This window comes from Carassius auratus, unplaced genomic scaffold (assembly GCF_003368295.1).
Source record: "Carassius auratus strain Wakin unplaced genomic scaffold, ASM336829v1 scaf_tig00023198, whole genome shotgun sequence".
Taxonomy (NCBI): Eukaryota; Metazoa; Chordata; class Actinopteri; order Cypriniformes; family Cyprinidae; genus Carassius; species Carassius auratus.
Window position 1 is genome coordinate 25,001 of NW_020525244.1, and position 25,776 is coordinate 50,776.

At 35.7% G+C, this 25,776-nt stretch overlaps 3 protein-coding genes and 1 pseudogene across 3 annotated transcripts; 2 read left to right on the forward strand and 2 right to left on the reverse strand.

Annotated features, from left to right (window-relative positions):
• The first annotated feature begins 174 nt into the window (after positions 1–174).
• Positions 175–2,915, forward strand: LOC113077762 (retinol dehydrogenase 12-like). The gene is made up of 7 exons (XM_026250027.1): positions 175–296; positions 610–722; positions 809–964; positions 1,051–1,155; positions 1,246–1,455; positions 2,100–2,292; positions 2,487–2,915. Exons 1-7 carry the CDS (start codon positions 283–285, stop codon positions 2,587–2,589), a joined length of 894 nt encoding a protein of 297 aa, XP_026105812.1. The 5' UTR covers positions 175–282; the 3' UTR covers positions 2,590–2,915.
• A 1,900-nt stretch (positions 2,916–4,815) lies between these two features.
• On the forward strand, positions 4,816–10,152 carry LOC113077761 (patched domain-containing protein 3-like). Its single transcript, XM_026250026.1, has 4 exons — positions 4,816–5,823; positions 6,714–6,835; positions 7,363–7,508; positions 7,600–10,152. Exons 1-4 carry the CDS (start codon positions 5,092–5,094, stop codon positions 9,453–9,455), a joined length of 2,856 nt encoding a protein of 951 aa, XP_026105811.1. The 5' UTR covers positions 4,816–5,091; the 3' UTR covers positions 9,456–10,152.
• A 502-nt stretch (positions 10,153–10,654) lies between these two features.
• On the reverse strand, positions 10,655–16,320 carry LOC113077759 (reducing polyketide synthase PKS1-like; annotated as a pseudogene).
• Positions 16,321–16,823: 503 nt separating this feature from the next.
• On the reverse strand, positions 16,824–25,235 carry LOC113077758 (ATP-dependent zinc metalloprotease YME1L1-like). The gene is made up of 18 exons (XM_026250025.1): positions 25,203–25,235; positions 24,303–24,434; positions 23,747–23,930; positions 23,257–23,358; positions 22,771–22,880; positions 22,513–22,660; positions 22,177–22,284; positions 21,777–21,950; positions 21,538–21,690; positions 21,318–21,450; positions 21,175–21,237; positions 20,467–20,579; positions 20,232–20,387; positions 19,979–20,130; positions 18,646–18,772; positions 18,488–18,561; positions 17,905–17,991; positions 16,824–17,830 (listed from the first exon to the last, which is right to left on the reverse strand). The coding sequence occupies exons 1-18, from the start codon at positions 25,233–25,235 to the stop codon at positions 17,687–17,689; spliced, it is 2,193 nt and encodes a 730-aa protein (XP_026105810.1). The 3' UTR covers positions 16,824–17,686.
• Between the last annotated feature and the right edge of the window lie 541 nt (positions 25,236–25,776).

Below are 25,776 nucleotides of genomic sequence, written 5' to 3' on the forward strand. Positions count from 1 at the left end.
TTTCCGTTTTCCAGATACTAACGATATGATGTCATATAATAAATAAAAGTATAAAATACTTTTAACATAAAATAATGAATTTACAGTTGAAAAGAAAAATACAAATACGTAATAAAGGGTGGAGCTTCGTGGTCTCTGACCAATGACAAATCCACTTGTCTTCCTTATACATCATTTGACTCCTCCCACTAGTGACAGAGCGAGACTTTTGATCAGGCTGTTTTTGTCTTATTGATAGTTTATGAACTTATATTTTTGTGTCTGGATACGAATCACAGGAAAATGCAAGCTCTAAGGTATGAACAGATATGTATATGTTATATTTCAGATGCTTTATAGATGTTGACAGTAAAATGTTGCTCAATAACCTGTTACAATTGTACCGAGGAAGTAAAGCAAAGGGATTTTCATTCATGCGATGAAAATAGTTCAGTTGGTTTTAATCGAAGACAGGCCATACATGTCTGGGCAAAAACGAAGGATTATATTTTATAACTTTAACACATATTTTAACGTGAAATAGTCGTCATATCAAACCAACGCCCATATGAATCAAATTGAGTAATAACTGCATTAACGTTACGTGTATTCTATGCATTTCCTCCTCAGAAATATGATTCGCCCGTGGTCGTCTGATGCCAGACTTGACGGTAAAACCGTTATAATTACTGGAGCCAATACTGGAATTGGTAAAGAGACAGCCATAGACCTGGCAAAGAGAGGTGGGCATTTCTAAACAGTTTAATTTTAATATAATGTGAGTTGTAAATATGTCATCTTCCTGTCTTTGCTGCTGTCTTGTCTTTAGGAGCACGTATTATTATGGCATGCAGAGATACTGAGAAAGCTGATGCAGCCCTGAAGGAAGTCAAGGATGCTTCAGGTAACCAGGATGTTGTTACCAGCAGGCTTGACCTGGCAGATTCCAAATCGATCAGAGAATTTGCAGAGAACATCAATAAAGGTGAGATCACCAGGATATGGTATAAAGTCCTTTACAAATGTCTTCCTTATATAGGGCTACAGTGATGCATCTGGGTTGTCTTTCAGAGGAAAAACAAGTCAACATCTTAATCAATAACGCTGGTGTGATGGTTTGTCCTTATGGAAAGACGGCAGATGGTTTTGAAATGCAACTAGGAGTGAACCACATGGGTAAGCATGTGTAATTTGTCCGAATCAGACACCACTTTTAACCCTAAAAGAAATTACGGGGAGACATCGGAACTGCTCTTCTTCCTGTAGGTCACTTCCTGTTGACATATCTGTTATTGGATCTGATTAAAAGATCAACACCTGCGAGGATCATTAATGTCTCGTCCATGGCACACCAATGGGGGACCATCAACCTAGAGGACATCAACAGTGAGAAGAACTATGATAAACAGAAAGCCTACAGTCAGAGCAAGCTGGCGAATATTCTGTTCACTCGCTCGCTGGCCAAAAAACTAGAAGGTACATCTTTTTAAACATGATACTTGCGTTAATAAATATAAATATTATCTGCTCAAGCAGTTTATTTGTTTTGGTATTTTGCATTATTTAATTTAGGATAAAATTAATCTAATTATTGATCTAAAAGCGATCTGTTCAAGCACAATTTGTATTTTATATTTAATATTTCATTAAGTTCCTTTGTTAGTGTCAGAAGTTTTGTTTTTGCTCTTCTTCAATTTTTGATAGTCAATAAAATGTCTAAACCAGAGGTGGCCAAAATGTTGACCATGACGGACCGTGGGCTGAAAGTAAATGTTGTGTTATAATAAGTATATTATATTAAAATTGACATTAAAAATGAAATTGACTTAAAAAAAATATAATGAAATATATGCTTCAATTGCAATTAAAAATATATATATTATTATTATTTCCCCCCTCTTTTGTGATTAGTCATACGATTTAGGCATCTCTGGTCTAAACCAGTTTGATTAGAACTAAAATAGTGAATTAAAGTCTAGATAACCATTCAGTTGTGTGGCATTTTGCCCCTAGCGCTGGATAATTTCTGACCTTGTCCTTGGGTAATCTATTCTAATAAAATAACTGATGCTTAAGTAATCCTAATAATCCTTCTCATCTGGTCTTTGTGTGCATCTCAGGTTCTGGAGTCACAGCGTATGCTCTTCATCCTGGAGTGGTTCAGACAGAACTGTGGAGGCACTTGAATAAATTTCAACAAGCTGCCATGTGGGTAGCAAAGCCCTTCACTAAAACATCCGTGCAGGGAGCTCAGACCAGCATCTACTGTGCCGTGGCCCCTGAACTGGAGACAGAGAGCGGAAAATATTACAGGTTAGTGGATTTTCATCTCAATCCCAGCTCTACTGTAGGTTGTACCTGATTTATAGCTGGCATTACAATATCATGTAATGGTGTTTTATTAAGCAATCTGCAAAAGTTGCTGCAGATCAATCTGCAAGGCATGTTTTCATTTGTCTGTTAGACCATCGTATCTCATACTCACCTGTCTCCTGCTCTCCACGCAGTGACTGCACACCTGCAAAATGCTCCCAGGCTGCCATGGATGATGAGGTGGCCCAGCGCCTCTGGGAACTCAGCTGTAAGATGCTCAGCATCACATGGGAGTGAAAACGCATCTCTCTTCCTCATGAGTCCAAGTTTTACTGCAGTCTGCCTAAAGCTGGCCCATCTACTGTCAAAATCAGAAATACTAATAGTTAGTATTAAAAACACTAGCATTAAAAATCACTAAATATATATAAATGTGATATATTTTATACGTGATGTGAAGTTTAAATATTACATTTATTAGACTTAGGTCTGAGGTTGCTTATAAGTTAATTTTCTATAAAATACAGGTACGTATTTATGCACTAAATGATATAAGAACTAAATGCCAGATTCAGGCGGCTGAAAAAAAAAAAAAACACTGGGTATATGTGAATAAATAATTTGGAATACATTTACAATTTTGTATCCTGGTTTTAATTTTGAGTTTCGAATGACCCAAGGAGAAGAGAATTCAAAATTAATTTATTCAAAAATATATTTAAAATATAAGGAAAATAGGATAGATTTAATTGAAAACATGAGGGTACATGTAGAATAAATAAACAGTCAAGTACAAGTACAAGACACACATACACACACACACACACACACACACACAAAACTGTTGAAGTCAAAGATGCCAGCACTGCAACCCAGCTCTGCTCTCTCTCTCTCTCTCTCTCTCTCTCTCTCACACTTCGTTGCCATGACAATCTCTCATTTCTGATCTCACCCTGACCTGATCACCATGACAACAGCTCATTGCCCAATATAGTGTGATGCAGGAGAAAATACAAAAAAGGTCACTAGCTCCATCTAGTGGACAACAAAAACTGACAAGGCCTGTCAATTCTTATGTCTAAAAAGAAAAAGAAAACTAAAGCAGTTAAATTAAAAAATACTAAAGAAATGACTTCATCCAACAGATGTTTTCAGATAAGTAGACTACTATCTGACCCTGTAAAATACAAGAACAGTATCAGTTGTGCAGAAATAATTTGAGGCCCTCAATTATCTCCTAATGGCAAATCTTGAGCACTATGAGAGTCGAAGGCATTTTTGTTGGGTAATTAAGCATTGAGGTAACTGAAAGGCATGAATGGAGCCTTGTGTTCAGTAATGAACTTTCATTCTCTCCTCACATCTTCTGTCCTGATGGAGCAAAATGAGCAGAAACCGCGACGTAAGTCCTAACTCAATTGTTCTATGTTTCTAAAATGTAGTTTATTATATATTACTTTTCTAGATGTTTAGAAAACCATTCATGATGATTTCAAGACTTAAAAGCAATACACTTATCTGAAGAATATATAATGTGACTTTGAAAAAGTTGTAAGTAATAATAATCCAAAGAACCATAAAGCCATCTCAGTCCTGTACACCAAACTTTTTTCTATTAAGATTGTTTGCCAAATCTGATGAACTGCAACCAATTGTTAAATAATCTTTATTTATAATTGCTTTATAAACTCTTTTCAAATATATATTATTTGTGTGGGTTGTAAACAAATCTGCATCCATTCAATAAACCAGCAAAAAATGAAGCTCTTATTTTTTTTTTTAAAGTGAACATAATTATATAATTTACATAATAAGATTTTAATTAAATAATATAACAGCTAAATAATGTATTTTATTATGCATAATTTAATTATTCATGCATCAGGTTTAATTGAACCATACTTCAAAACATTTTAGACAATATACATAATTATATAATATGTGGACATATTTATATATAATAATATTTTAATAAAATAATCTGACTGCTGAATAATGTATTTTACTATGCATAATTTAATTATTCATGCATCAGGTTTAATTGAACCATACTTCAAAACATTTTAGACAATATACATAATTATATAATATGTGGACATATTTATATATAATAATATTTTAATAAAATAATCTGACTGCTGAATAATGTATTTTACTATGCATGATTTAATCAGTCATGCATCAGGTTTAATTGAATCATCAAACATTTTGGGTAATATACATACATATGTAGGCTAATACATAAGTATATATATTAATAATAATTTAATAAAATAATATATCTGAAATGATGTGTTTGTATGCATAATAATCATTCATGCATCAGGTTTAACTGAAGCATACTTTAAACATTTTGCATAATATACATGAATATATAATACATACGTGTATATATTTATATTTAATAATAATTTAATAAAATAATATACCTTTTAAATAATGTATTGTTATGCATAATTTAATCATTCATGCATCAGGTTTAATTGAAGCATTCTTCAGACATTTTCGGTAATATCTCTTTGTGGTTATTTTGTCAGTCTAAATATCATTTGCTGTTTGTGCCCCTGAGTGGTCGCCCTTGGCTTGATCCCTGTAGATTTTCACGCAAAAATGCGTCAGGATATTCACATACCACGCATGCATTATGAAGTTCTTTCTAAATCAACTTTTATCTAATTGTTATAGCTAATTTAAACTTTAAGTGCTTCAGACACAATCAGAGAAAGTTAGGTTTACGTTAGTCTCATTTATTTAGCACAGCCTTTGCCCCCACTAAACTTTTCTTTTAATCTTTCCAAAATGCCGCTGAACATGGCTGGATGCACCACAGACTGCGTGGAGAAGCCGATCTCCATCTGCTTCCAGAAGTTCGGTCACTTTGTGGGAACTCACCCGTGGTGGTTCTTCATCTCTCCTCTGCTCATCTCTGCGGTGTTGGGGAGCGGGTTTTATTTCTTAGAAGATCGCGAGGCCAATGACATTGAGGATCAGTTCACACCTGTGAACGGTCCTGCCAAACTGGAGAGGCAGTTCGTGCAGCAGAACTTTCCACAGAACGACTCGGTGTTCTCCAACCAGAGACTCTACACGGATGGAGTTTACGCGTCCTTCATAGCGGTATCGAGATCCTCCAACATCCTCACAGACGCTGCCTTTCAGGAGATAGTAACCTTACACAGGAAGGTCAAGGGGCTGAATGTGTCCATGGGTCACGACGTGCTCACTTTTGAGGGACTTTGCGCAAGACGATACAAGAAATGCATACCCAATAAGATTTTGGACATTTACAAATATTATGGTAATAATTTAGAAACGACCGAGCTCACCTTTCCCTTCTTTCGTTTTGGATTCTCGTACATCTTCCTGGGCTATTCGGTTGGTGGAGTGAATATAAACTCTTCTGTTATTAAAAGTGCAAAAGCAGTGCGCCTGTTTTATTTCCTAAAGGAGGATAATCGCTCCAGAACAGATTTATGGCTGAATGAATTCCTGAAGGTTTTTCCCTCTAATTTATCACTAAACCTCATTAAGGTAGGTTTTATTTTTTATTTATGTTTTGCTTGAGGTCTTTGTTGATTGCAATCGATGCTAGTTGTCGCCAGGGCTGTAGGCCCACTGCATAATTAATGTTTGAAAAGTTGCACAAATGCTTGTTTTTGATTCCAGAGTTATTACGTCGTTTTCAAATACATGGTTTATGTCATATATCATTTTGCAATAGCTCTTGGTTTTACAGGTGACCTTAGTATGTACTAGGCTGTTGATATGGCTTTTATAATATTTATTTATTTAATAAACTTAAAAGTTGTAATTTTAACTTTGCTTTCCTAATAAAGTGTTGTAATATTATTTAACAGTTCTTTCAGCCAACACTTTATTAGGAAAGCAAAGTTAAAATTACAACCTTTGAGTTTATTAAATAAATAAATATTTTAAGATCCATGCAATAATTTTTCTATAGTTTATTTGCAATACATTTTTGCAATAAGTTTTTTTTATTGTGTTTTATCATGTTAGTTAGCTGTATTTTTAGTTCTTTTTACCCTAATCGAAATAATCCAACTTCAGTTTTATTGAGATTAATTGGAATGTGCAATGAAAAAACATGATTTTTTAATGAGTTAGCTGTTTTTGAAATGAACTATTCATATATATATATATATATATATATATATATATATATATATATATATATATATATATATATATATATATATATTTTTTTTTTTTTTTTTTCCTAAAATGCTCTGTAATTTATTTATTTAATTTTTTTTATGGGGGGTTTGGCGGGAAATGTTTATGTTTAATTTATTTAAAATCTTTTGATTCATTCAGTAGTTTAATTAAGAAATGTTTTTGTAACTATCCTCTTGATGTTGATGTTCTTTTGATGTTGTCAATATTATAATTTACATCCTCAGGTCACCTATTCCACATCTTTGTCAAGGCAGGTGGAATTTGAGGCAAACACAAAGGATGTGATTCCTCTCTTCTCCATCACATATGTCATTGCCATCGGCTTCTCCATTCTCTCTTGTTTGAGGTATGTTAACTTGAATATTTAGGTTATTTTCTGTTTCCCAGAGTATTGTGCATTTTCTTGCACATGATGTTTTTACTTGTTCTCAGAACCCACATTTGACTTTTGTTTCTAGATAATTTGCATTTTAATTGTTTTAAAATTTGAAAATGTTCTGAGTAGTGATGGATAATTGGATAATTTGATTGGAATGAAAAATGAACAAATCTTAAATCAAATTCGACAAACCTGTACACATATGCAGTGTTTAATCATGTTACAAGTTTGGAAATAATTTGAACACACCTAAATATATATTATGCATAATGATTAGTTCACCTTTTCAAGGCTGTACTGCATCTTCTCATCCTAGTCTTTCGTCATTCATTTTTCATGATAAAGCCTCTGTATAGGAAACAGAAATTATTTGTTCAACCCACATTTCCCAACTGCATTCAAATCAAATGAACAAATCTTGTTTTAAAATGAGTTCAAAATGACTATTTTTAACTGAGTTGAATAGTTGAATTCTATTTTGTCTGTTTTTCCAGGTTTGATTGTGTCAGAAACAAAGCATGGGTTGCTACATTTGGGGTGTTCTCTGCTGGACTCGCTGTACTGTCCTCTTTTGGGATGATGTTACACATTGGTGTCCCATTTGTCATGACAGTTGCTAACTCTCCATTCCTGATATTAGGTAAAACTTAACTATAAAGCCTGTTGTCTGCAGTGTTGTATTGTGTATATTAGCAGATTAAACAGATTTTTAAAAAATGTGTTTTAAATAGGGATCGGAGTGGACGACATGTTCATTCTCATTTCCTGTTGGCAGCAGACCAGTGTTCACGATCGAGTGGAAACTCGCCTGTCTAATACATACAAAGAGGCGGCCATTTCAATCACCATCACCACGCTCACAGACGTGTTCGCTTTCTACATCGGCCTCATGACGCCCTTCCGCTCAGTCCGCTCTTTCTGCTTGTACACCAGCACCTCCATCCTTTTCTGCTACATCTACAGCATCACATTTTTCGGAGCGTTCCTCGTTCTTAACGGACGGCGAGAAAACAGTAACAAGCACTGGTTGACATGCAAGGAAGTACCAGAGGAGTGTCCAGTGAGTCAGTCCAAACTGTATGAATTATGTTGCGTTGGAGGCGCTTACGATCCCCATACTGGCAGAGAGGAGGTACAACCGATGAATCGCTTCTTTAAAAAATACTACGGCCCGTTTCTGATGAAATCGTGGACGAAGGTCTTTGTGATTGTGTTGTATTGCATCTATTTGATTATCAGCATTTATGGCTGCTTTCAAATTCAAGAAGGAATTGATCTCCGTAATTTAGCAGCTGATGATTCTTACGTGGTGAAATACTATGACAACGAGAAGGAGTATTTCTCAGAATATGGTCCAAACATCATGGTTGTCATCCGACGGGAATTTCCGTACTGGGATGCAAAGTACATGTCAGATCTCGAAACTTGCATTGAAGATTTCAAAAACTTATCTTTCATCGAAAAGGATATATTCACCTCCTGGATCAAATCCTACAAGTACTATGGCTATCACACCAAACTCAATCTGAGCACTGAAGACTTCTTCAAAGATAACTTGGAAACCTTTCTGCGATTGTATTCTGATTTTAAACAGGATGTCAATTTCACCAACAACTCCATCTACGCATCTCGCTTCTTCATACAGACGGTAAATATCTCTACTGCACTGGATGAGATGAATATGTTGAATAACTTAAGAGAGACAGCTCAAAAGTGCCCTGTTCCTTTACTAGTGTACCACCCCGCCTTCATCTACCATGACCAGTATGCGGTGATAGTCAGCAACACCATCCAGAACATTGGGGTCACAACGGCTGTAATGTTGCTTATATCCCTTCTCCTCATCCCAAACCCTCTGTGTTCCCTTTGGGTCACGTTTTCCATTGCATCTGTCATTGTTGGGGTCACTGGGTTTATGGCACTGTGGGATGTTAATTTAGACACCATCTCCATGATCATTCTTGTCGTCTGCATTGGTTTTTCTGTAGACTTCTCTGCTCATATATCTTACGCCTTTGTCTCTAATAAGAAACCCAGTGCAAATGAAAAGGCCGTGGAAGCCTTGTTTAGTTTAGGATACCCTATTTTGCAGGGGGCTGTGTCTACTATTCTTGGGGTGGTGGTGTTGTCAGCTTCTAAGAACTATATCTTTAGAACTTTCTTTAAAATTATGTTCTTGGTGATCTTCTTTGGTCTCTTTCATGGCTTAACTTTTATCCCAGTTTTTCTGACCTTCTTTGACATGTGCAGTGGCACACCAGCTAAGAACAAGTCAGGCCCAGAACAGCAGGACGTGAAGAACAGCTACACCAACAACATTCAATCAAAGGATGGTGAGCTGAAAGAGCGGGAAATTTATGACAATCACATTTTTCAACCAGACAACCACCGCACATGTCAGTCTCAGCCCTGCTCTGCTATTTGGATGATAACCGGCAATAACCATCATGTTCAAGATAACCATATGTGTATGGCAAGCACTATCCCAATGTTCAAGGTTGACAGTCACACTTATGAGGTTCACATGTATACACCATCTGATGACGGCATGTTAAGAGTCACATGTCCATCAAAAATTGTGTTTTAAGAAATAGCAACCACGTTTATGATTCAAATGTGCCCACTCCTAACTGAACTGATTTGTAAATTTTGTAAAATCCTTTTACTTCTATTTCTTCCTAGTATATTCTGTTTGTATGTGTAACATATTTTATATGTTACAAAGAAAATTACAGATGCAAATCTAAATTGACAGGAATGCAACATGACACTTGATACATCTGGGCCAATTATTTTTATCGAACTTTTTATGGGTTTCAGGATGTAGCCGCCCAGTTAGCTCAGGTACTGTTAAGAGATAAAACTTTTAAGAATGCATTAGTAAATGTTGAAATAAAAATTAATTTATTCATTGCTTTAGTAGTATTGTGTATTGAATCCTTTTGCTGTATTATCTGTTGGCAATTTGATATGCAGTTTTCATATGCTACAATTTGCCCACCCAGTTTTATGTAGGCCCATCCACTTAAAAATGTAGTTATAAATATAAAGTACAAATACTGTGTTGCTTTCTTAGATTTTGTGAAATAACAAACTAATTGAATGTACATATGTAACCATACTTTTCTCTGTATTTATTAGAGGTTTGCAATGTTTTCTTATAGACTGATGATTGTGTAAAAGCCTATTAAAGACATATACAAATTGATATAAACTGCTATAAAATTATTCTTGCCTTTTATTTTTTCACTGTTTAAAAACACAAAAACACATTCCCTTTGCTAATGTAGTGCATGTGCTGTTGTGTTTTCCTTGAGGGAAGAGAAGTGCCTGAGTAAGGATTAGCAGAACTTTGAATATTTTAACTTTTTGCACCAGTGTTGTTTAATATTTTTTCATTTTTATGAATGTTAAGAGTATTACAATTTTTGGAATAATATCAATTTTCTATTAAATATTTCACATAGTTTACCATGTTTCATGAGTTTGTTATTGCAAATGCCTCAAGCCTCAGTTGATCTACACATTTTTTAGAAAAAAGATGACCTTTGATCTCTGACTTCTTGGTATTATTAGGGCCGGAAAAGTATAGGTTCAATCAAATATATAAAAAAATGGATGCTTATTGTTTGACATCAAATTTGCAATTCAATTTGTCACACATTATGCAATATTGTGGTTTTCTACAATTAAGCAATATAGCATTTTTGATAATATGTTTAGAACACAAAATTTAAAAAAAAAAACTATTATTACAATTTTGACAAGCCTTCTTCTTCACTACAGTACACAAGGTGGCAGAAAAGGAAAACAACTGTAAATTCAGACAGAAATTCCTCATCAGTGCTTTGTTTTACAAATTCAGTCAATGAGGAAAGTGTACTGTTTGGATCAAGCAAAGCAACTAAAGAAATATTCACACCTATCTCTTGAAACAAGCGATTTTGCAAAGTCATGGCCAACATCGAGTCAATTCCTAATGCAGTGAATGCAGTTTCATCACTAAGATCATCTGTATTCACACACAAATTTCATTCAGGATCTGTCTAAAAAAGTAATCTACCGATGACTGAACATTTATCCTAGAGTTCTCAACAACCTAGTTTTTTAGTCCCTACTCCACTAAAGCAGACAGGCAAACTTGAGACACTTTGAGAGAGGACATGGTTCTTTAGGTTCCTGAAATTTGATTTGCAGACCACCTGCTGGGGATAGTAATCTAACAGGCAGTTCTCCAGTTCTTTGTGAATCTCTGACACACTCCATGATCATTAGCCCTTTTGTTTCCAAAAACGTTTGGAAATGGTCTTTGTCCATTAGTTGGCCTAGTTTAAGAGGTCCCCATTTGATTGACTGTGACTGGCAAGTCCAATATTGCGTCGGAAGTAACAAATTAGCTGCTGCATAGTTAGCTTGTGCAGCATTTCCAATGAAAGAAGAGATTGAGGAATAACACACAAAGTAATCGAGTGTTTGGTGGTGCAGAGTGCCAAAGTTAAGATTAAGAGCACCACAGACTTTAGGTTGCAGGACTTTTTGGAAAAGAGATCTATCAAGAGTTCCCAGTCATCCATCATGCAGAACAGCAGCACTGTGAAACACCCCTCTGACTGGATAAGAGGAAAAAAAAAATGTCAATCACAGTAATGGCTTCCATCACCTGCTCTGAAACAGAGACATCACACTAATGTGTGAGAATTCTTATCCCATATCTATGAAGGTATTTTTGATTCAAATTAACTGAGCACCTGTGGCAGTGCGATTTGTAGTTGTAGAGAAAAGCCACACATGTGTATCAGTAAATTTGAAGTCACAGAGTGAAATGTTTTTAAGAGTTGCAAACCTGTAGCCTTTTTTTCTCTCCCACAAACACAACACAACAGTTACACCTTCTCAAATTCTTCATTGCAGGTGCACAAATCCTATTCTACAAATCACACATTTAGAAACTCGTACGCTCACATTTTTGAAACAATTGCTGCAGTGAATGTGGTGCAAAACGCATTTACACACCCGCATCAAGAAATGTGCAGTCGTGGAGAAATGTTGAACATCCGCAAATCAGTACTTGAATTTATCAAATGAGAGTTGCACACTTGTAGAATATTTTCTCAGAATGTCTTGTATATTTTTCTAACACAAACACAAAGTACATAACTACAGCTTCTTGAATCTGCTGCGATGAAGCTCAAACACTGTTTTTTCGCTTTCAAGCGACAAGTTTCGCGCTCTCCCTTTTGCACCGAGATATTTGGTTCAAAAGTGATTTGTGCATCTGTAGAGTTAGTGGGCGGGACTGTTTAGAGATTACAGAATTTCAGCCAATCAGAAGAGCTACTGAGCCAGTAGATATACGCCCCAAGCAGTTTTACGCCCCTGTTGTTCCTCATGCGTCCAGTAGGGGGAGGCTGCAGACCTATGACCTACTGTAAAATGTATTATTTATATATATTTATAAACTGTTTTTATATACAGAGATTGACTGATATATGATGTTGTGAATTTATATTAAGTTATATTTAGATATTAACCATATTCAGGCCATTAGACATACAGTACTGTGTAATCATATGGATCCTAAATGAAATATTTGCTTTACAATTCACAATTGCTCGTTATACAGCAACAGAACATGTTCTACATAGCATTTTATGAAGACCAACAAAATTTAACAATTTTCTAAAGTTCCAAGGGTCATTTAAAAGAAAGACAATATTGTTGTTCACAAAAAAAATTTATTAACACCATGACTTGGTTATTTCTTAACAGCATGACTCCTGTAGATGACTCTCCAATGGTTTGCCACTCTTCTTTAATTGTTTCTTTATCCTGCGGTCAAAGTGATCCCACTCACTGATAAAAATAAATAAAAAAGCAAAAGTTGCATAGTGGTAGAAAACAATGGTTATTTATAAATAATGGCAGGATGTCATGTTTCAATTTTTTTTTTCCTTTATAGGATCCTTACAGTAGCTTGCGTCAATGACAGGTCCTCGAAGGAATTTCTCCTCAGCCTCCAAGATGGACACATCTTTCACAACAGCAAGAGCACAGATGATGGACTACCAGAGAAAGATTTATCACAGCCCAAATAAGCCAAGCATCATTTTGCTTTTTTTTTTTTTTACAACAAAATCCAAAGTTCCTTTTCTATATTAAGCACAAAACTATTATTTTATAGAAATTATCTAACATTATGGATAAACTATTTGACATTAAAAACAATGTGAATATGACACCATGCAGAGCACAACTAACACACAAGACCATACCTCTGGAAAAGGGACATCCATAATGAATCTGATCTGGTCACTGTGGGTGTGTGTAGGTGTGCCATCCAAAATTGAAGTCATCTGAGTGTAGATAACATCAATGGAACACTTGGAAAAAGTGTCAAGTCACTTTGATTGTTTTTTTTTTTTTTTTTTTTGTCCATTGATGATAGACTGTAGTTAGTTAAGTTTGAGTCAGACAGAACATCTGACTCAATCAAGTACTTTTGCCTCTCGAAATAAACTGATCCATCTTTTGAATTGATATCGCTATTCTTTCTTATTTAATTGATCAATCTTTTATAAATAATAAATGTTGCATCATTACACAATACAATCAACAACAAGTACTTTAGCAGATTATTTAACATACCTCATCCGTATCGCTTCAAGAAGGTCTGCTGCTATCATACATATAGATATGGTCTGCTGTTCTTATAAATGACTGGGCTCATATACTAATATACTGCCTCCCCCTACTGGACGCATGAGGAACAACAGGGGCGTAAAACTGCTTGGGGCGTATATCTACTGGCTCAGTAGCTCTTCTGATTGGCTGAAATTCTGTAATCTCTAAACAGTCCCGCCCACTAACTCTACAGATGCACAAATCACTTTTGAACCAAATATCTCGGTGCAAAAGGGAGAGCGCGAAACTTGTCGCTTGAAAGCGAAAAAACAGTGTTTGAGCTTCATCGCAGCAGATTCAAGAAGCTGTAGTTATGTACTTTGTGTTTGTGTTAGAAAAATATACAAGACATTCTGAGAAAATATTCTACAAGTGTGCAACTCTCATTTGATAAATTCAAGTACTGATTTGCGGATGTTCAACATTTCTCCACGACTGCACATTTCTTGATGCGGGTGTGTAAATGTGTTTTGCACCACATTCACTGCAGCAATTGTTTCAAAAATGTGAGCGTACGAGTTTCTAAATGTGTGATTTGTAGAATAGGATTTGTGCACCTGCAATGAAGAATTTGAGAAGGTGTAACTGTTGTGTTGTGTTTGTGGGAGAGAAAAAAAGGCTACAGGTTTGCAACTCTTAAAAACATTTCACTCTGTGACTTCAAATTTACTGATACACATGTGTGGCTTTTCTCTACAACTACAAATCGCACTGCCACAGGTGCTCAGTTAATTTGAATCAAAAATACCTTCATACATATCTCCTCTGGAGACAACTTATGTCCTCTTGTACCTTTTCAGATGGTGCACTCCTTGAGAAAGTGGCAATGCATCCTCCATCCCTGTGAGCAATAAACCTAACGGTTTTAAATCCCAAACCGGAAAGACCACCTGTAACTATGTACACACCTCTCTTTGAGAACAGCTGTTTTTTTTCTTAAAAGCAAAGGGATAGCAGACAACTTGCTCTTTGAATTGTCACTGGCAAGAACTATCAAATTTATTTTGTTGCAAAAAAATAAGATCCAGAATGCACTGCAGACTGAAAAGGCATTCCTTCAGGAATGACCAACTGAAAAGTGCTGCTTTGTATTGATGGGCATGCTTTGTGCAAGTGCATTCTCTTGATTATGGCATGGGCTTTGTTGCCACCAAACCCAAAGCTGTTTAATCCAACCATCCTTACCCTGAATCCAGAATAAAGCCATTTTTCAGCTCTGGTGGGGATTTTAAGATTGAGAGATTTAGCATCTATGCTTGAATTTTCTGCTGAGTAGAACACAGAGGGGACAATAGTTTCATGTTTCATCAATAACAGAATCATTATGAATCCTGCCACCCCTGCTGCAGATTCTGTATGTCCGATGTTACTCTTAACAGAGCCAATAAACAGAGGCCCTGAGCTTGAATGTCTTGCTTTGGCAATGATTTTTTAGATACTTCCTGCTTCAACTGGATCTCCTGCTGGTGTTCCAGTCCCATGAGCTTCTACATACTGGACATTTGGTAGATAATCCTCAGAGTAGATCATGCGCAATAGAGCTTCCTGCTGGAGGGTTTGGTGGTCGGTGTGACGGTGTGGCCATCTTGGTTTAACGCAGTCTTCTTCAAAATTCCCCAAATATGATCTTCAAGAGTCTTCAAGAGCCTGAAAAGAGACTTTTGCCTTATTATAAACCATAAATGAATAATGAATTAAATGAATTAACATTATGAATGTAAAATATCTACCTTTTTCAAAGGCTTCAGCAGGACTATACCACATCCCTTTCCTCTACCATAGCCATGTGCTGTATGGCAGAAAAGCTTGCTTGTGCCCTCAGGTGAGATCATCTTTGCCTTGCTGAAGGCCACAAAGACTCATGGTTCAAGGATACAGCTGACCCCTCCACACAGAGCCATTTCACCTAGTTTCATTACCTTGTCTGATGGCCTGACATGCAGAATGAATGAATGTTCCAGTGCCATTATAGTGAATTATTGTGTTGGGACAGTTGTTCAAAATTGTCTCATAGTCCCTTTTCATAAGACCTGAAATAAATGAACATGAGTGTCCTAAAATTAAAAACAAACAAAAAAGTGAACTTGTAAACCCCTGTTCTGGTCCCGCTCACTTTTTCCAAGGGTATCCCAGCATCCTCTAGAGCACGGTATGCACACTGCAGCAACAGTTTCTGCTGAGTGTCCATGTGATCAGCTTCAGCTTCACTGATGCCAAAGAACTTGTGATCAAACTCATTGAAACTGCAAAAAAAGAAACTTTTTACTTCATCATTTCACCTTTTTTGTTATCATAAACCTCAAATGCATCATCATGCACTGATTATTCCTACCCTTCAATGAGAGCAGCTTTGTTTTCTGTGTTTTTCCTGGTTTGCTCTCATCAGGATGAAACCACTCTGATGTGTCAAATCTTTCATCTGGAATCTGTTCCACACAGTTCATTCCCTCTACAAGAACTTTCCAGAAACTATCAACATCCTCACCTGTGAAGGTAGTAGATAGTCATGCAAATGCAAAGAGCATTGTCACAAAAAAAGGAAAGTACACAACACATTAATATAGTACATTTACCTCCTGGGAAGTTGCATCTGATTCCAATGATAGCAATATCCTTGACGATTTTAGTGATTAATTATTTTTTTCAAAGATCATTGTCTCTTTGCAAAAAAAAAAAAAAAAAAAAAAATACCGGAACAGGCATCTCTTTGCTATGATGGTCTTCTCATGGTTGTGACCACTATTCATCAGCTCCCGGTAGCATCTAGGCATTTTTATAAAGCCTTTCTTAACTGAAAACCAATGGGAAAGCACATTTCTTTCAACAAAGGGTCTTTAAATGTGCAATCCTTCCTTTTGTAACCAGTTATTGTGGTGGTTTGAAACAAAACTCTGTAATTACAGACTTGGGTAAAGATGCAAACACTGATTGCAGTTTCCCTCACTTGACACAACAAAGCTATTGTCTTAAAGCTATCGGGGTGATTCTCTCATGATTGGCTTTAACTGGCTTCCATTTAGAAACATGTAACAAATTATGAGAAAAATATTACCTGAATATGTGTAGACCACCAATTTGAAATGAGATAACCAATGACTACTTCAACACACCTAACCCGATACCTGCAATTTTCAGACTGAATGGTTTACTGCTAGTCTTTTATTTCTGGGCCTCTGAAAAAGATCCATGAAATTAAATCTAAATTCATTTCAGTGTTAATTTCAATCTCAAACAAAATCCCAGCTTAACATTCTTGCTTTCAGGAAACGACAAAGAAATCAGCTTTTTTTTTCTTTTATTTTTTTTTTCTTGCCATATTGATTTCTGAGATAAATAGAATTAACATTTTTCAAACACATATAAACAGTGCAGTCACCTGAGCCATACACAGACATGCAGACAGCCAAAATGTGGAGGAGGATGGAGCAATAGGCTTTTAGCTATACCTGGAAGAGTATATTCAAATAAATAACTTGAAGAAACAGGGGATAGTAAGGTCCATTGGAAACATTAAGCAAAAATCTACAGAACTGTTAGTCAACTGTTCAGATACGCATTTACAGATATATTTATTATTTATCTGTAAATGTTAAAATAATACTGACATTCTGAGGTCACATTCGTAATTGATTTGTGGTTTAGGGCTATACGGGAAAAGTGAACAATCTATACTACTATGATTACTTATAATGGGACAACCTGGTTTGCCATTTGCTTTCAAGTAAAATGCACCATTTACGAGCTTACTGTTTTTATCCATTCCATAAAATGACTTATAAACAAGAGCTTCAATCTGGTGACAAATAATAGGATGAATAAAACATATAATGAACATCATCTTCTTCCTGTTATAGCTTCTTAAAACAAAGCAAAGAATTTTTGAGAACATTATTTCATTTGTAGCCATTACCTATTGGTTCAATACTCAGGCATATGTACTTCTGGCATCAATTTACCATCTTAAATTGATAGAAAATATATCTGAATTTCTGTTAGCTTAGTGTTTGAAAGCCAACCTGAAAAATGCAAAATATTAAGAGAAGGCTAGAAAGTCATTCAAAAGCCTTTCTTGTTTAAAACATTTACAAGTGAAGGAAGATTGTGCCTCAAAAATGTCACAGTTGATCCAAGACTTCATCATCTGGGATCCAGTGACTTTCCCTCCAAGATCATCTGGATTTCCTTTGCATCTAGAGTCTCGTAAGTTAGCAGGGCATCGGCCAGCAGCTTGTGTTCTTTGCTGTAGGTCTTAAGTAGCTTCTTTGCCCTTTCATAAGAATTCTGAAAAAGACAATTAGAAGCTGAATTTACACAATCCTCAGTCAATCACTTACAAACAAAAACTAAACACCTACCTGCAACAGCGCTCTGACTTCCTGTTCTACAGCAGCCTGGGTCTCCGGGCTGTGGTTCGTCAGGTCTTTGTAGGTCATGACCCCCAGCTGCTCAAAACACAGAGAGGTGGGTGAACTGCAGTTACAGGCACAATAGTAACGCACAAAGGCTTCACTCAAGTTTCTGATTACGACAGGATCCTGACGTTAAAGATGGGCGGACGTGAGTGTAGTTTAGACCCTGCATGTGGGCTGCTCATTTTTGGAAGTTGAGTATGAACTGTGTGCCGGGGAAGGGATTAGGATGAAACACAGACTTAAGTCTGGAATGTGAGCGCTTACACATCACTAATGGCTTTGAACACGTGGAAGGACTCAAATGGCTTCTCCAAACAGCTATTTGACTATATTAAATATTTCACTTCAAATATGATCTAAGTCAGATCCCTTTACCAACAATAATAACCTGAAGTAACGCTTGAGATTTTTAGCTAATATTTCAGTAATTTACAAACACATTTGCATTTTCATGGTTCTTTTATGTCTGATAAATGACATGCAGGTTAACAAATTAATTATTTAATAAGAAATAATGAATTTTTACCTTGTCACTCATTCCAAACCGTGTCACCATCATTTGTGCTATTTTAGTGGCTCCATCAAAATCACTGGATGCGCCTTGAGGAGGAACAAATAAAACATCATGATGTTGATATTTCCAAGAATTCAAAATAGCAGTGATCAGTTAGGGACACATCTCACCGGTAGTGATGTGATCATTTCCAAACACCAGTTCCTCAGCAACCCTGCCGCCCATGCTGACGTCCATCTGGGCCAGAAGCTGGGCCCGAGTCTCACTCCAGCGATCATTCTCTGGCAGCAAGGATACCTGTGAGGAGGTGGCACAATGGATCTATGATGTATAACCCTAGAGAGCAAACACTTTAATTTCATGCAGGGTAGGCACTTTCTGTAAACTACTGTCAGATGTTTTTAATTTGTCTGAAGAGTTTTTTTTGTGAAATAGATTTAATGTTCAGATCTCAAGGCAGATGAGCTAAGAGTTCAAAAGTAGTTTTTTATATGTGAAAATTTAAAATAATTAAATAATTAAAGAATAATATTTTCCATTTTTGAAACCCATAAGTCAGGGTTATTCTCATTCAGGTACTACACTACCCAACTTTTTTTTTTTTTTAATCATTAATATTATAATAATGTATTCATTTTACTGATATCAAACTTCTATAGTATTTTGTTTAAAATACATTTAAAATAAAACAAAAAAACTAAGAAATTATTTCTATATTCTTGTAACTTTTAATAATCTAATAAAATAACTTATAAGTAATATATTAATAATATAACTGAAAGCAACACAACATGATATTGAATTGTATGAATAATGGATAATTATTAGAGATTTAACAGTGTTAATAAATGATTTAATTATTTACTTTAAATGACCATTATATGATGGCGAATTAATCTAAATGTAAAAACTGAAATAATAAATGTTACCCTGGACCACAAAACCAATCTTAAGTTGCTGTAGTGGAAAATTTTTGATTTTTCTTTTATACCAAAAATCATTAGGATATTAAAGAAAGATCATGTTCCATGAAGATATTTTGTCAATTTCCAACTGTAAATATACCAAGACCTAATTTTTTATTAGAATTATGCATTTGATAAAACTTAATTTGGACAACTTTAAAGGTGATTTTCTCAGTATTTAAATTTTTTTTGCACCCTCAGATTTCAGATTTTTAAATAGTTGTGTCTAGACCTAATATTGTCCTGTCCTAACAAGCCATACAACAAAGAAAAGCTTATTTAATTAAGCTTTCAGATGATGTATAAATCTCAAGTTCAATAAATTGACCCTTATGACTGGTTTGTGGTCCAGGGTCACAAAGGAGCATGCCAACTAAATATCCAACATTAACCTATACTAATAAATTAACAAAAAAAAATAGTATCAGCTAATGAACTACACTATAACAATAGTTCCTATGTCACACTAAATTTTTATGAGTCCATCTAGAAAAAGTGCTTAATGGAACCTAATGGAACATTAAGACCAGCTACTCACGTGACCAAGTGAAGGGCCACGTGGCATGATGGTAGCTTTATTGATGGGCATTGCGTCTTTGGTGTAATAAGCCACTATAGCGTGTCCAGACTCATGATAGGCTGTGATCATCTTATTTTTCATGTCGATCTCCACGCTCAGGCGCTCTGGGCCTGGACACAGACAGAGAATATAATTTCAGAATCTCTTGATCAAAGCATTAATCCCCATCACATGTTGCAGAGACTAAGCTGTACGTCCCTACTGGCCTCACCCATCAGGATCTTATCCTTCGCAAACTCCAGCTCCTTCATGGTCACCAGGTCCTTCCCATCGGATGCTGCTTTCAGCGCCGCCTGGTTCACCAGGTTCTCCAGTTCGGCTCCAGAGAAACCCACTGTTCCCCTAGCAATGATCTCTGCATCAACAGCTAAAAGACACACTCTGTTATTGGACTGTCCAAACAAGAATCTTTTAAAACGCGTTTGTTTTTTCTTAATCATTCTTACCAGAATCCACTTTAATTTTTTTCAAATACCATTCCAGGATTTCTGTGCGTCCCTTCACATCTGGTCTTGGGACCGTGACCTGCATGTCAAACCGGCCTGGTCTTACCAGAGCACTGAAATATACATTAACAGAAGTTTATAGATTTAGTTGATCACAAATATTGTATAATCTTGATAGTAAAGTGTTAACTAGATAGATAGTGTAATATATCAGAAGGATACCTGTCTAGATGGAAACAGTTCAAAAGCAGTAGAAACTACCCGCTTCTTAGTTAAAGATGAATAACAATGGGATTTGCGTTTGTTGCTTTATTGCCTTAAGTATTTCTTAAATGAGCTGTTATATGCAAATTATGGAGGAACCCACTTGAGTCTGTAAGCCTAAACCTACTGTTTGTATAAAATTATAAATATACCTGCATGTAAAAACATGGAATCACAGGGATAGTTAACCAAAAATAAAAATTCTGTCATAGTGATAGTATCTCTTCACAAGACTAGGATTAAACTTGCTGATTTATATGGACTGATTCATTTTAACTACACATTTATAACACTTTTGGATCTTCTACAGTTTGGTCACCTGACTTCCAACTGAGGGAGAGAAAGTTTCAAAGATGTCTTAAGAGTCTGGACATGAAGGTGAGTAAATGATGACAGAATTTTCAATTTTGAGTGAACTATCCCTTAACGGATATAGAAACCTACTTGTCCAAAGCTTCAGCAAAGTTCGTAGCTCCGATCACAATGACTCCTTCATTGGGTTTAAACCTGAAATCATCAAAATACTAAAATCAGACCTCTGCAGTTTCTTTCAAAAATTAATGATATGTAATAAAAAGCTGATTTACCCATCCATCTCAGCGAGCAGCTGGTTAATGGTTTGTCGTGAGTATGGGTGCATGGGAGACTCAATTCTCTTCCCTCCGACACTATCCAGCTCGTCGATAAATATTACACATGGTGCACTAGCTTTGGCTTCCTCTGTTAGAAAAAAACAGTAGTGAAGTGATTTTATTAACAGCAAAAGCATTATGTGCAATCCAAGATAATTTTTTTTTAAAGACTTACTGAAGAGGTTTCTGATGCGACTCGCGCCGACTCCCACAAACATTTCGTCAAACTCTGACCCGGAGGCGTAGTAAAAGGGCACGTCTGCTTCACCTGCTACAGCTCTGGCCAACAGGGTTTTTCCTGTTCCTGGAGGCCCCACAAGCAAGATACCTAAAATACACATCTAGTTTAGATATTTCATACAAACGGGAAACAAAACACCTATTTCCATAATTAATGGAAGCAAAGAGTTTCACCTTTGGGAAGTTTACCACCGAGCACGGTGAATTTCTGGGGGTTGCGCAAAAATTCGACAACATCCTGAAGTTCGTTTTTGGCCTCCTCAACACCTTTCACATGTTCAAAGGTGACATTCTTCATCTGAACGGGGTCCACGGCTGAATCCAGACCAGAGGTGGTGCGGAAACGAACTGCATATGTAAATAGATCAAATGAAGACTTAACCATATTGCGTTCTAATCAACTGCTCAGAACTTAAGAGTCAGAAAAACAACAAATAATTTTACATTACAGCAACAAATCCTTTCATACATTATGCTGTTACATTATTATAAAAGCTGCGAATAAAAACAGCTATAGCCAAATGCATGCTATCACTCAAGCAAACATAAGGAAAGAATAAAATGGGAAACAAACCGGTGTCTGAAAACGACCCTTTACCCGAGAAGAGAGGGCTTCTGGACACACCATATAGACCCACCAGCAGGAGGACAAAAATAATCAGACGTGTCCTCTTTACAGAATCTGTTAGAACAGCAGTAGTAAGAACGAAACTCCTGCAGCAAACACGCATTTTACTATATAACTAATGTTAGATAAGATGCTTTAATAAAATTAAAGCATCTTATCTAACATCAGATATTAGATAAGTATAATTCCTTTAATAATTTAACATAATGCCTGCAGAAAACACATATTTTACTATTTAACTAATGTTAGAAAAGATGCTTTAAAAAGGACTGAAAGCATTACCTTGAGTCCTCTGTGTCAAAGCCTGAGCTTTCATGAAGCCCTCAGTGAAGCCTGTCTTGAAAGCATCCTGGAGAGGTTCTGGCAAGTTATTCTGTTTCAGTAACTGCTCAAGATTCCCCATGTCTTGCTTTTCCTTCATAAGGAGGCCCTGAAGAGGACAGAGGAAAAGATACAGAAAATACAAATAAAAGGCGAAGGAAAAATACAAGAGAGCAGGTTTAGAATATTATTTCCTCATTTTTATTCAAGCTTACTAACCTTCATAAAGGCTGGCGTATAATTCTCGGCATCTACTGGACCTTCATAACCAGACGGCAGATGTCTAGTCTTGGACCTCATTGTCTTGAAACCTCTGTTTTGGACCCATACTAAGCATAAACACAATAAGACACACTTTTTAAAAATAAACCCACAACTCCATTTATAGCCATTCACAACAAGAATGATAACCTTAACAATAACTATTTTAGCATCCAAACCAACAGGGAATAAAGTTTGGTTTATAACATAAGAGAGCACTGCAATTTTGTCATCTGTTTCTTTAAATGTTCAAAAAATTATATTTTAAAATGATTTCAACAACAATGTTTTATCTATGTTGTTTTCATTATAGCTGTGGTGTGAACTTCACTATTCCAATAGAAATAAAACGGTAATTTAAACTTCATAGTTAGAGTTATTGTTAAAGTTAACATCCTTTATGTGAATGTCTTTAACTTTTGGTCACTTGTAGGTAAAGATTACGTTGCAGATGATGCAGATCTACGCAGGCTGCCTGGAGGGGGCTGGAGCTTCGCCTGCGAAACACCGAAGAGCCAAAGAGTCCCATGTGTTTGTGAGAGAACCCTATGTTAACAATAAAACATACAACTTAATTCATAGCAATCACTCTGATGAGAATAAAATGTGCCATTAATGTCCGAATGACAAGAAAAAAAAAATTTAAGACTGAAAAGCTGTTTGTGCATAAAAAATAATATTTCAACGTCCTAATAAACATGTTACGTGTTTATCTACTTGTGATCTAGCTTATACAAAGTATTTAAGTACAGCAGGTTTGAAATGGTACAGTGTCATTTCATGTGAAGCTGGACCAGCCTATATTTAATTTCTCAACAGCACTGTTGATAAAGAAAGATTGCATGTGATTGCATAAATATGTTCCTTAAGGGAATAAACCTAGTTATTAAGCCACCAACTCGATATCATCACCTCATGTTGTGGGTAATCTCACCATATTTGTTTTGGAAGAAGGTGGGGGCAGAAATGTGAGATGTTGTCCATGCTGTTGAGTTTTGAGCGGCGCTGGAGATGGATTTCTCCTCTGGATATATAGAAGGCAGCAGGCGCTCCAGAACATCATGTACATGACTGAACCTCAGCTCTGACAGACCCAGGTCCTTTAAGTTCACTTTGGGCTGTGAAAACAGGCCAATTAGAATTTTTAGGATTGTATTTTAATTTTGTATTATTTAATACAAATTTTGAATGTTTTTATTTTTCCATTTTTCCATTTTAATTTCAGCTTTTTTTTATATATATATTTTTATATCTCTGTATAGTTTTTATTTAATTTAGTTATTTTACAATATCAGTTTAAACTAAATAAAAATAACAAATGTTGCACTTTTTCAGTTTAAGTATATATATTATATATATATATATATATTTTTTTTTCAAGTAATTAAACTGGTTTGCTTTTCGTTAAATTATAAAAACCCTGCTGTAAAGAAGAACTCTAACATGCACATGATATACAGCACTGCGTGGTGTTGTCGCGACTGTCATACCTCACTGAGAAGTGGGTCATGTTCAGGTGAAAGGTCTCTCTGTAGACTCTGCACTGATGTGGTTACGGCCGAGTTGGCTGAACTCTTCAGGTACTGGACCACATTGATCAGATGGGTCAAAGGCACTGTTCCCTAAAAAAAGAGTACATTTTGGTCACATTGCATAACCTAGTGTGGAAGAAAAGTGTTAAACAAATAAAATAATACAATTGTCAGTCCTTGAATGATCATACAGGCTAAGTGACTGATAAGATCTCTATATATATGATTGCTAGAGTATGCTGTTCTGTGGGTCAGTTATGTCACTCTGACACACTGACACACTACAGAAACTTCCCTCCAGACACGTACACACTCTCAGTGTCTCTATTAAACAGCTGCTGTGAAGGTACTTTCACATAACAATGTCATCAGAAAATACGAAAATTAACTAAAAATACTTCAATACGATATATGCATGTCGAACATCTGTATAGTATATGTTCAGTCAACAGTGAAGAATAACTAAGAGGAGTCTGAACAGATGGAAATGAATAACGTCAGTCAATCAGATGATGTAATCTGTTTGAAGATTGACTAAATGGTGTCACAATGAGCCATCAACAAGATGTTCTTAAAATAAACTTTTAATAGTAAACGATATTACTGTTTTAAATATCTATTTTAATCAGATTACATTTATATATATATATATATATATATATATATATATATATATATATATATATATATATATATATATATATATATATATAAACTATTCGTTTTTCATTAAGAGTCTCATTAACACTGTTCTGTTTCTGTTTCTCTTTCTCGTTTATTATTACTCGCTAAAGCCACTCATTTATTCATAAAAGGCCTTTGACTGTTACTATGTAAAACAATTAAATGTCCTCATACCTGCGATTGAAAGGTTGTAGAAAGAGAAAACATATTTTTGTTAGATTTTCGTTTAAAGGTTTTCTAACGCTCCCGAGACCTGTCAGATCCGCTGCTCCTCTGTTCTTAGGTAGGTTATGGCCATCGTTGTTAATCTCACCGGTGACTCCAAACTTCCCATTGTGTAACCGAGAGACAACGTTGTTAAATTCAGCGAATCTATCGCTATTACGTATGTCTTCACTTCTTCGGTGGTGATCTAAATCAACAATCATTATCTTTAGTGCCACCTGCTGCCCAATAACGGTAAGGCGTGAAAAAGTATTTTGCTAGATGTTTTGCTAGACCTTGTCAACAATTTTTGAATCACATAACAAACCAATACAATTACAAACGTTAGAAAGATAATTCAATTCAATTCAGTTTATTTGCCAGACTCATGTCCAAAAGCCACGCAAGACAGGACAGGTAAAAACAAACAAAACAAACAAACAAGTCAGTAAAAAAAAAAAAAAAAAAAGCAAATAATTAAAATACATACAGACATTTCAGCCAATGCACTCTCAGTCTGGATGTGTACCTGTAGCAACTCACT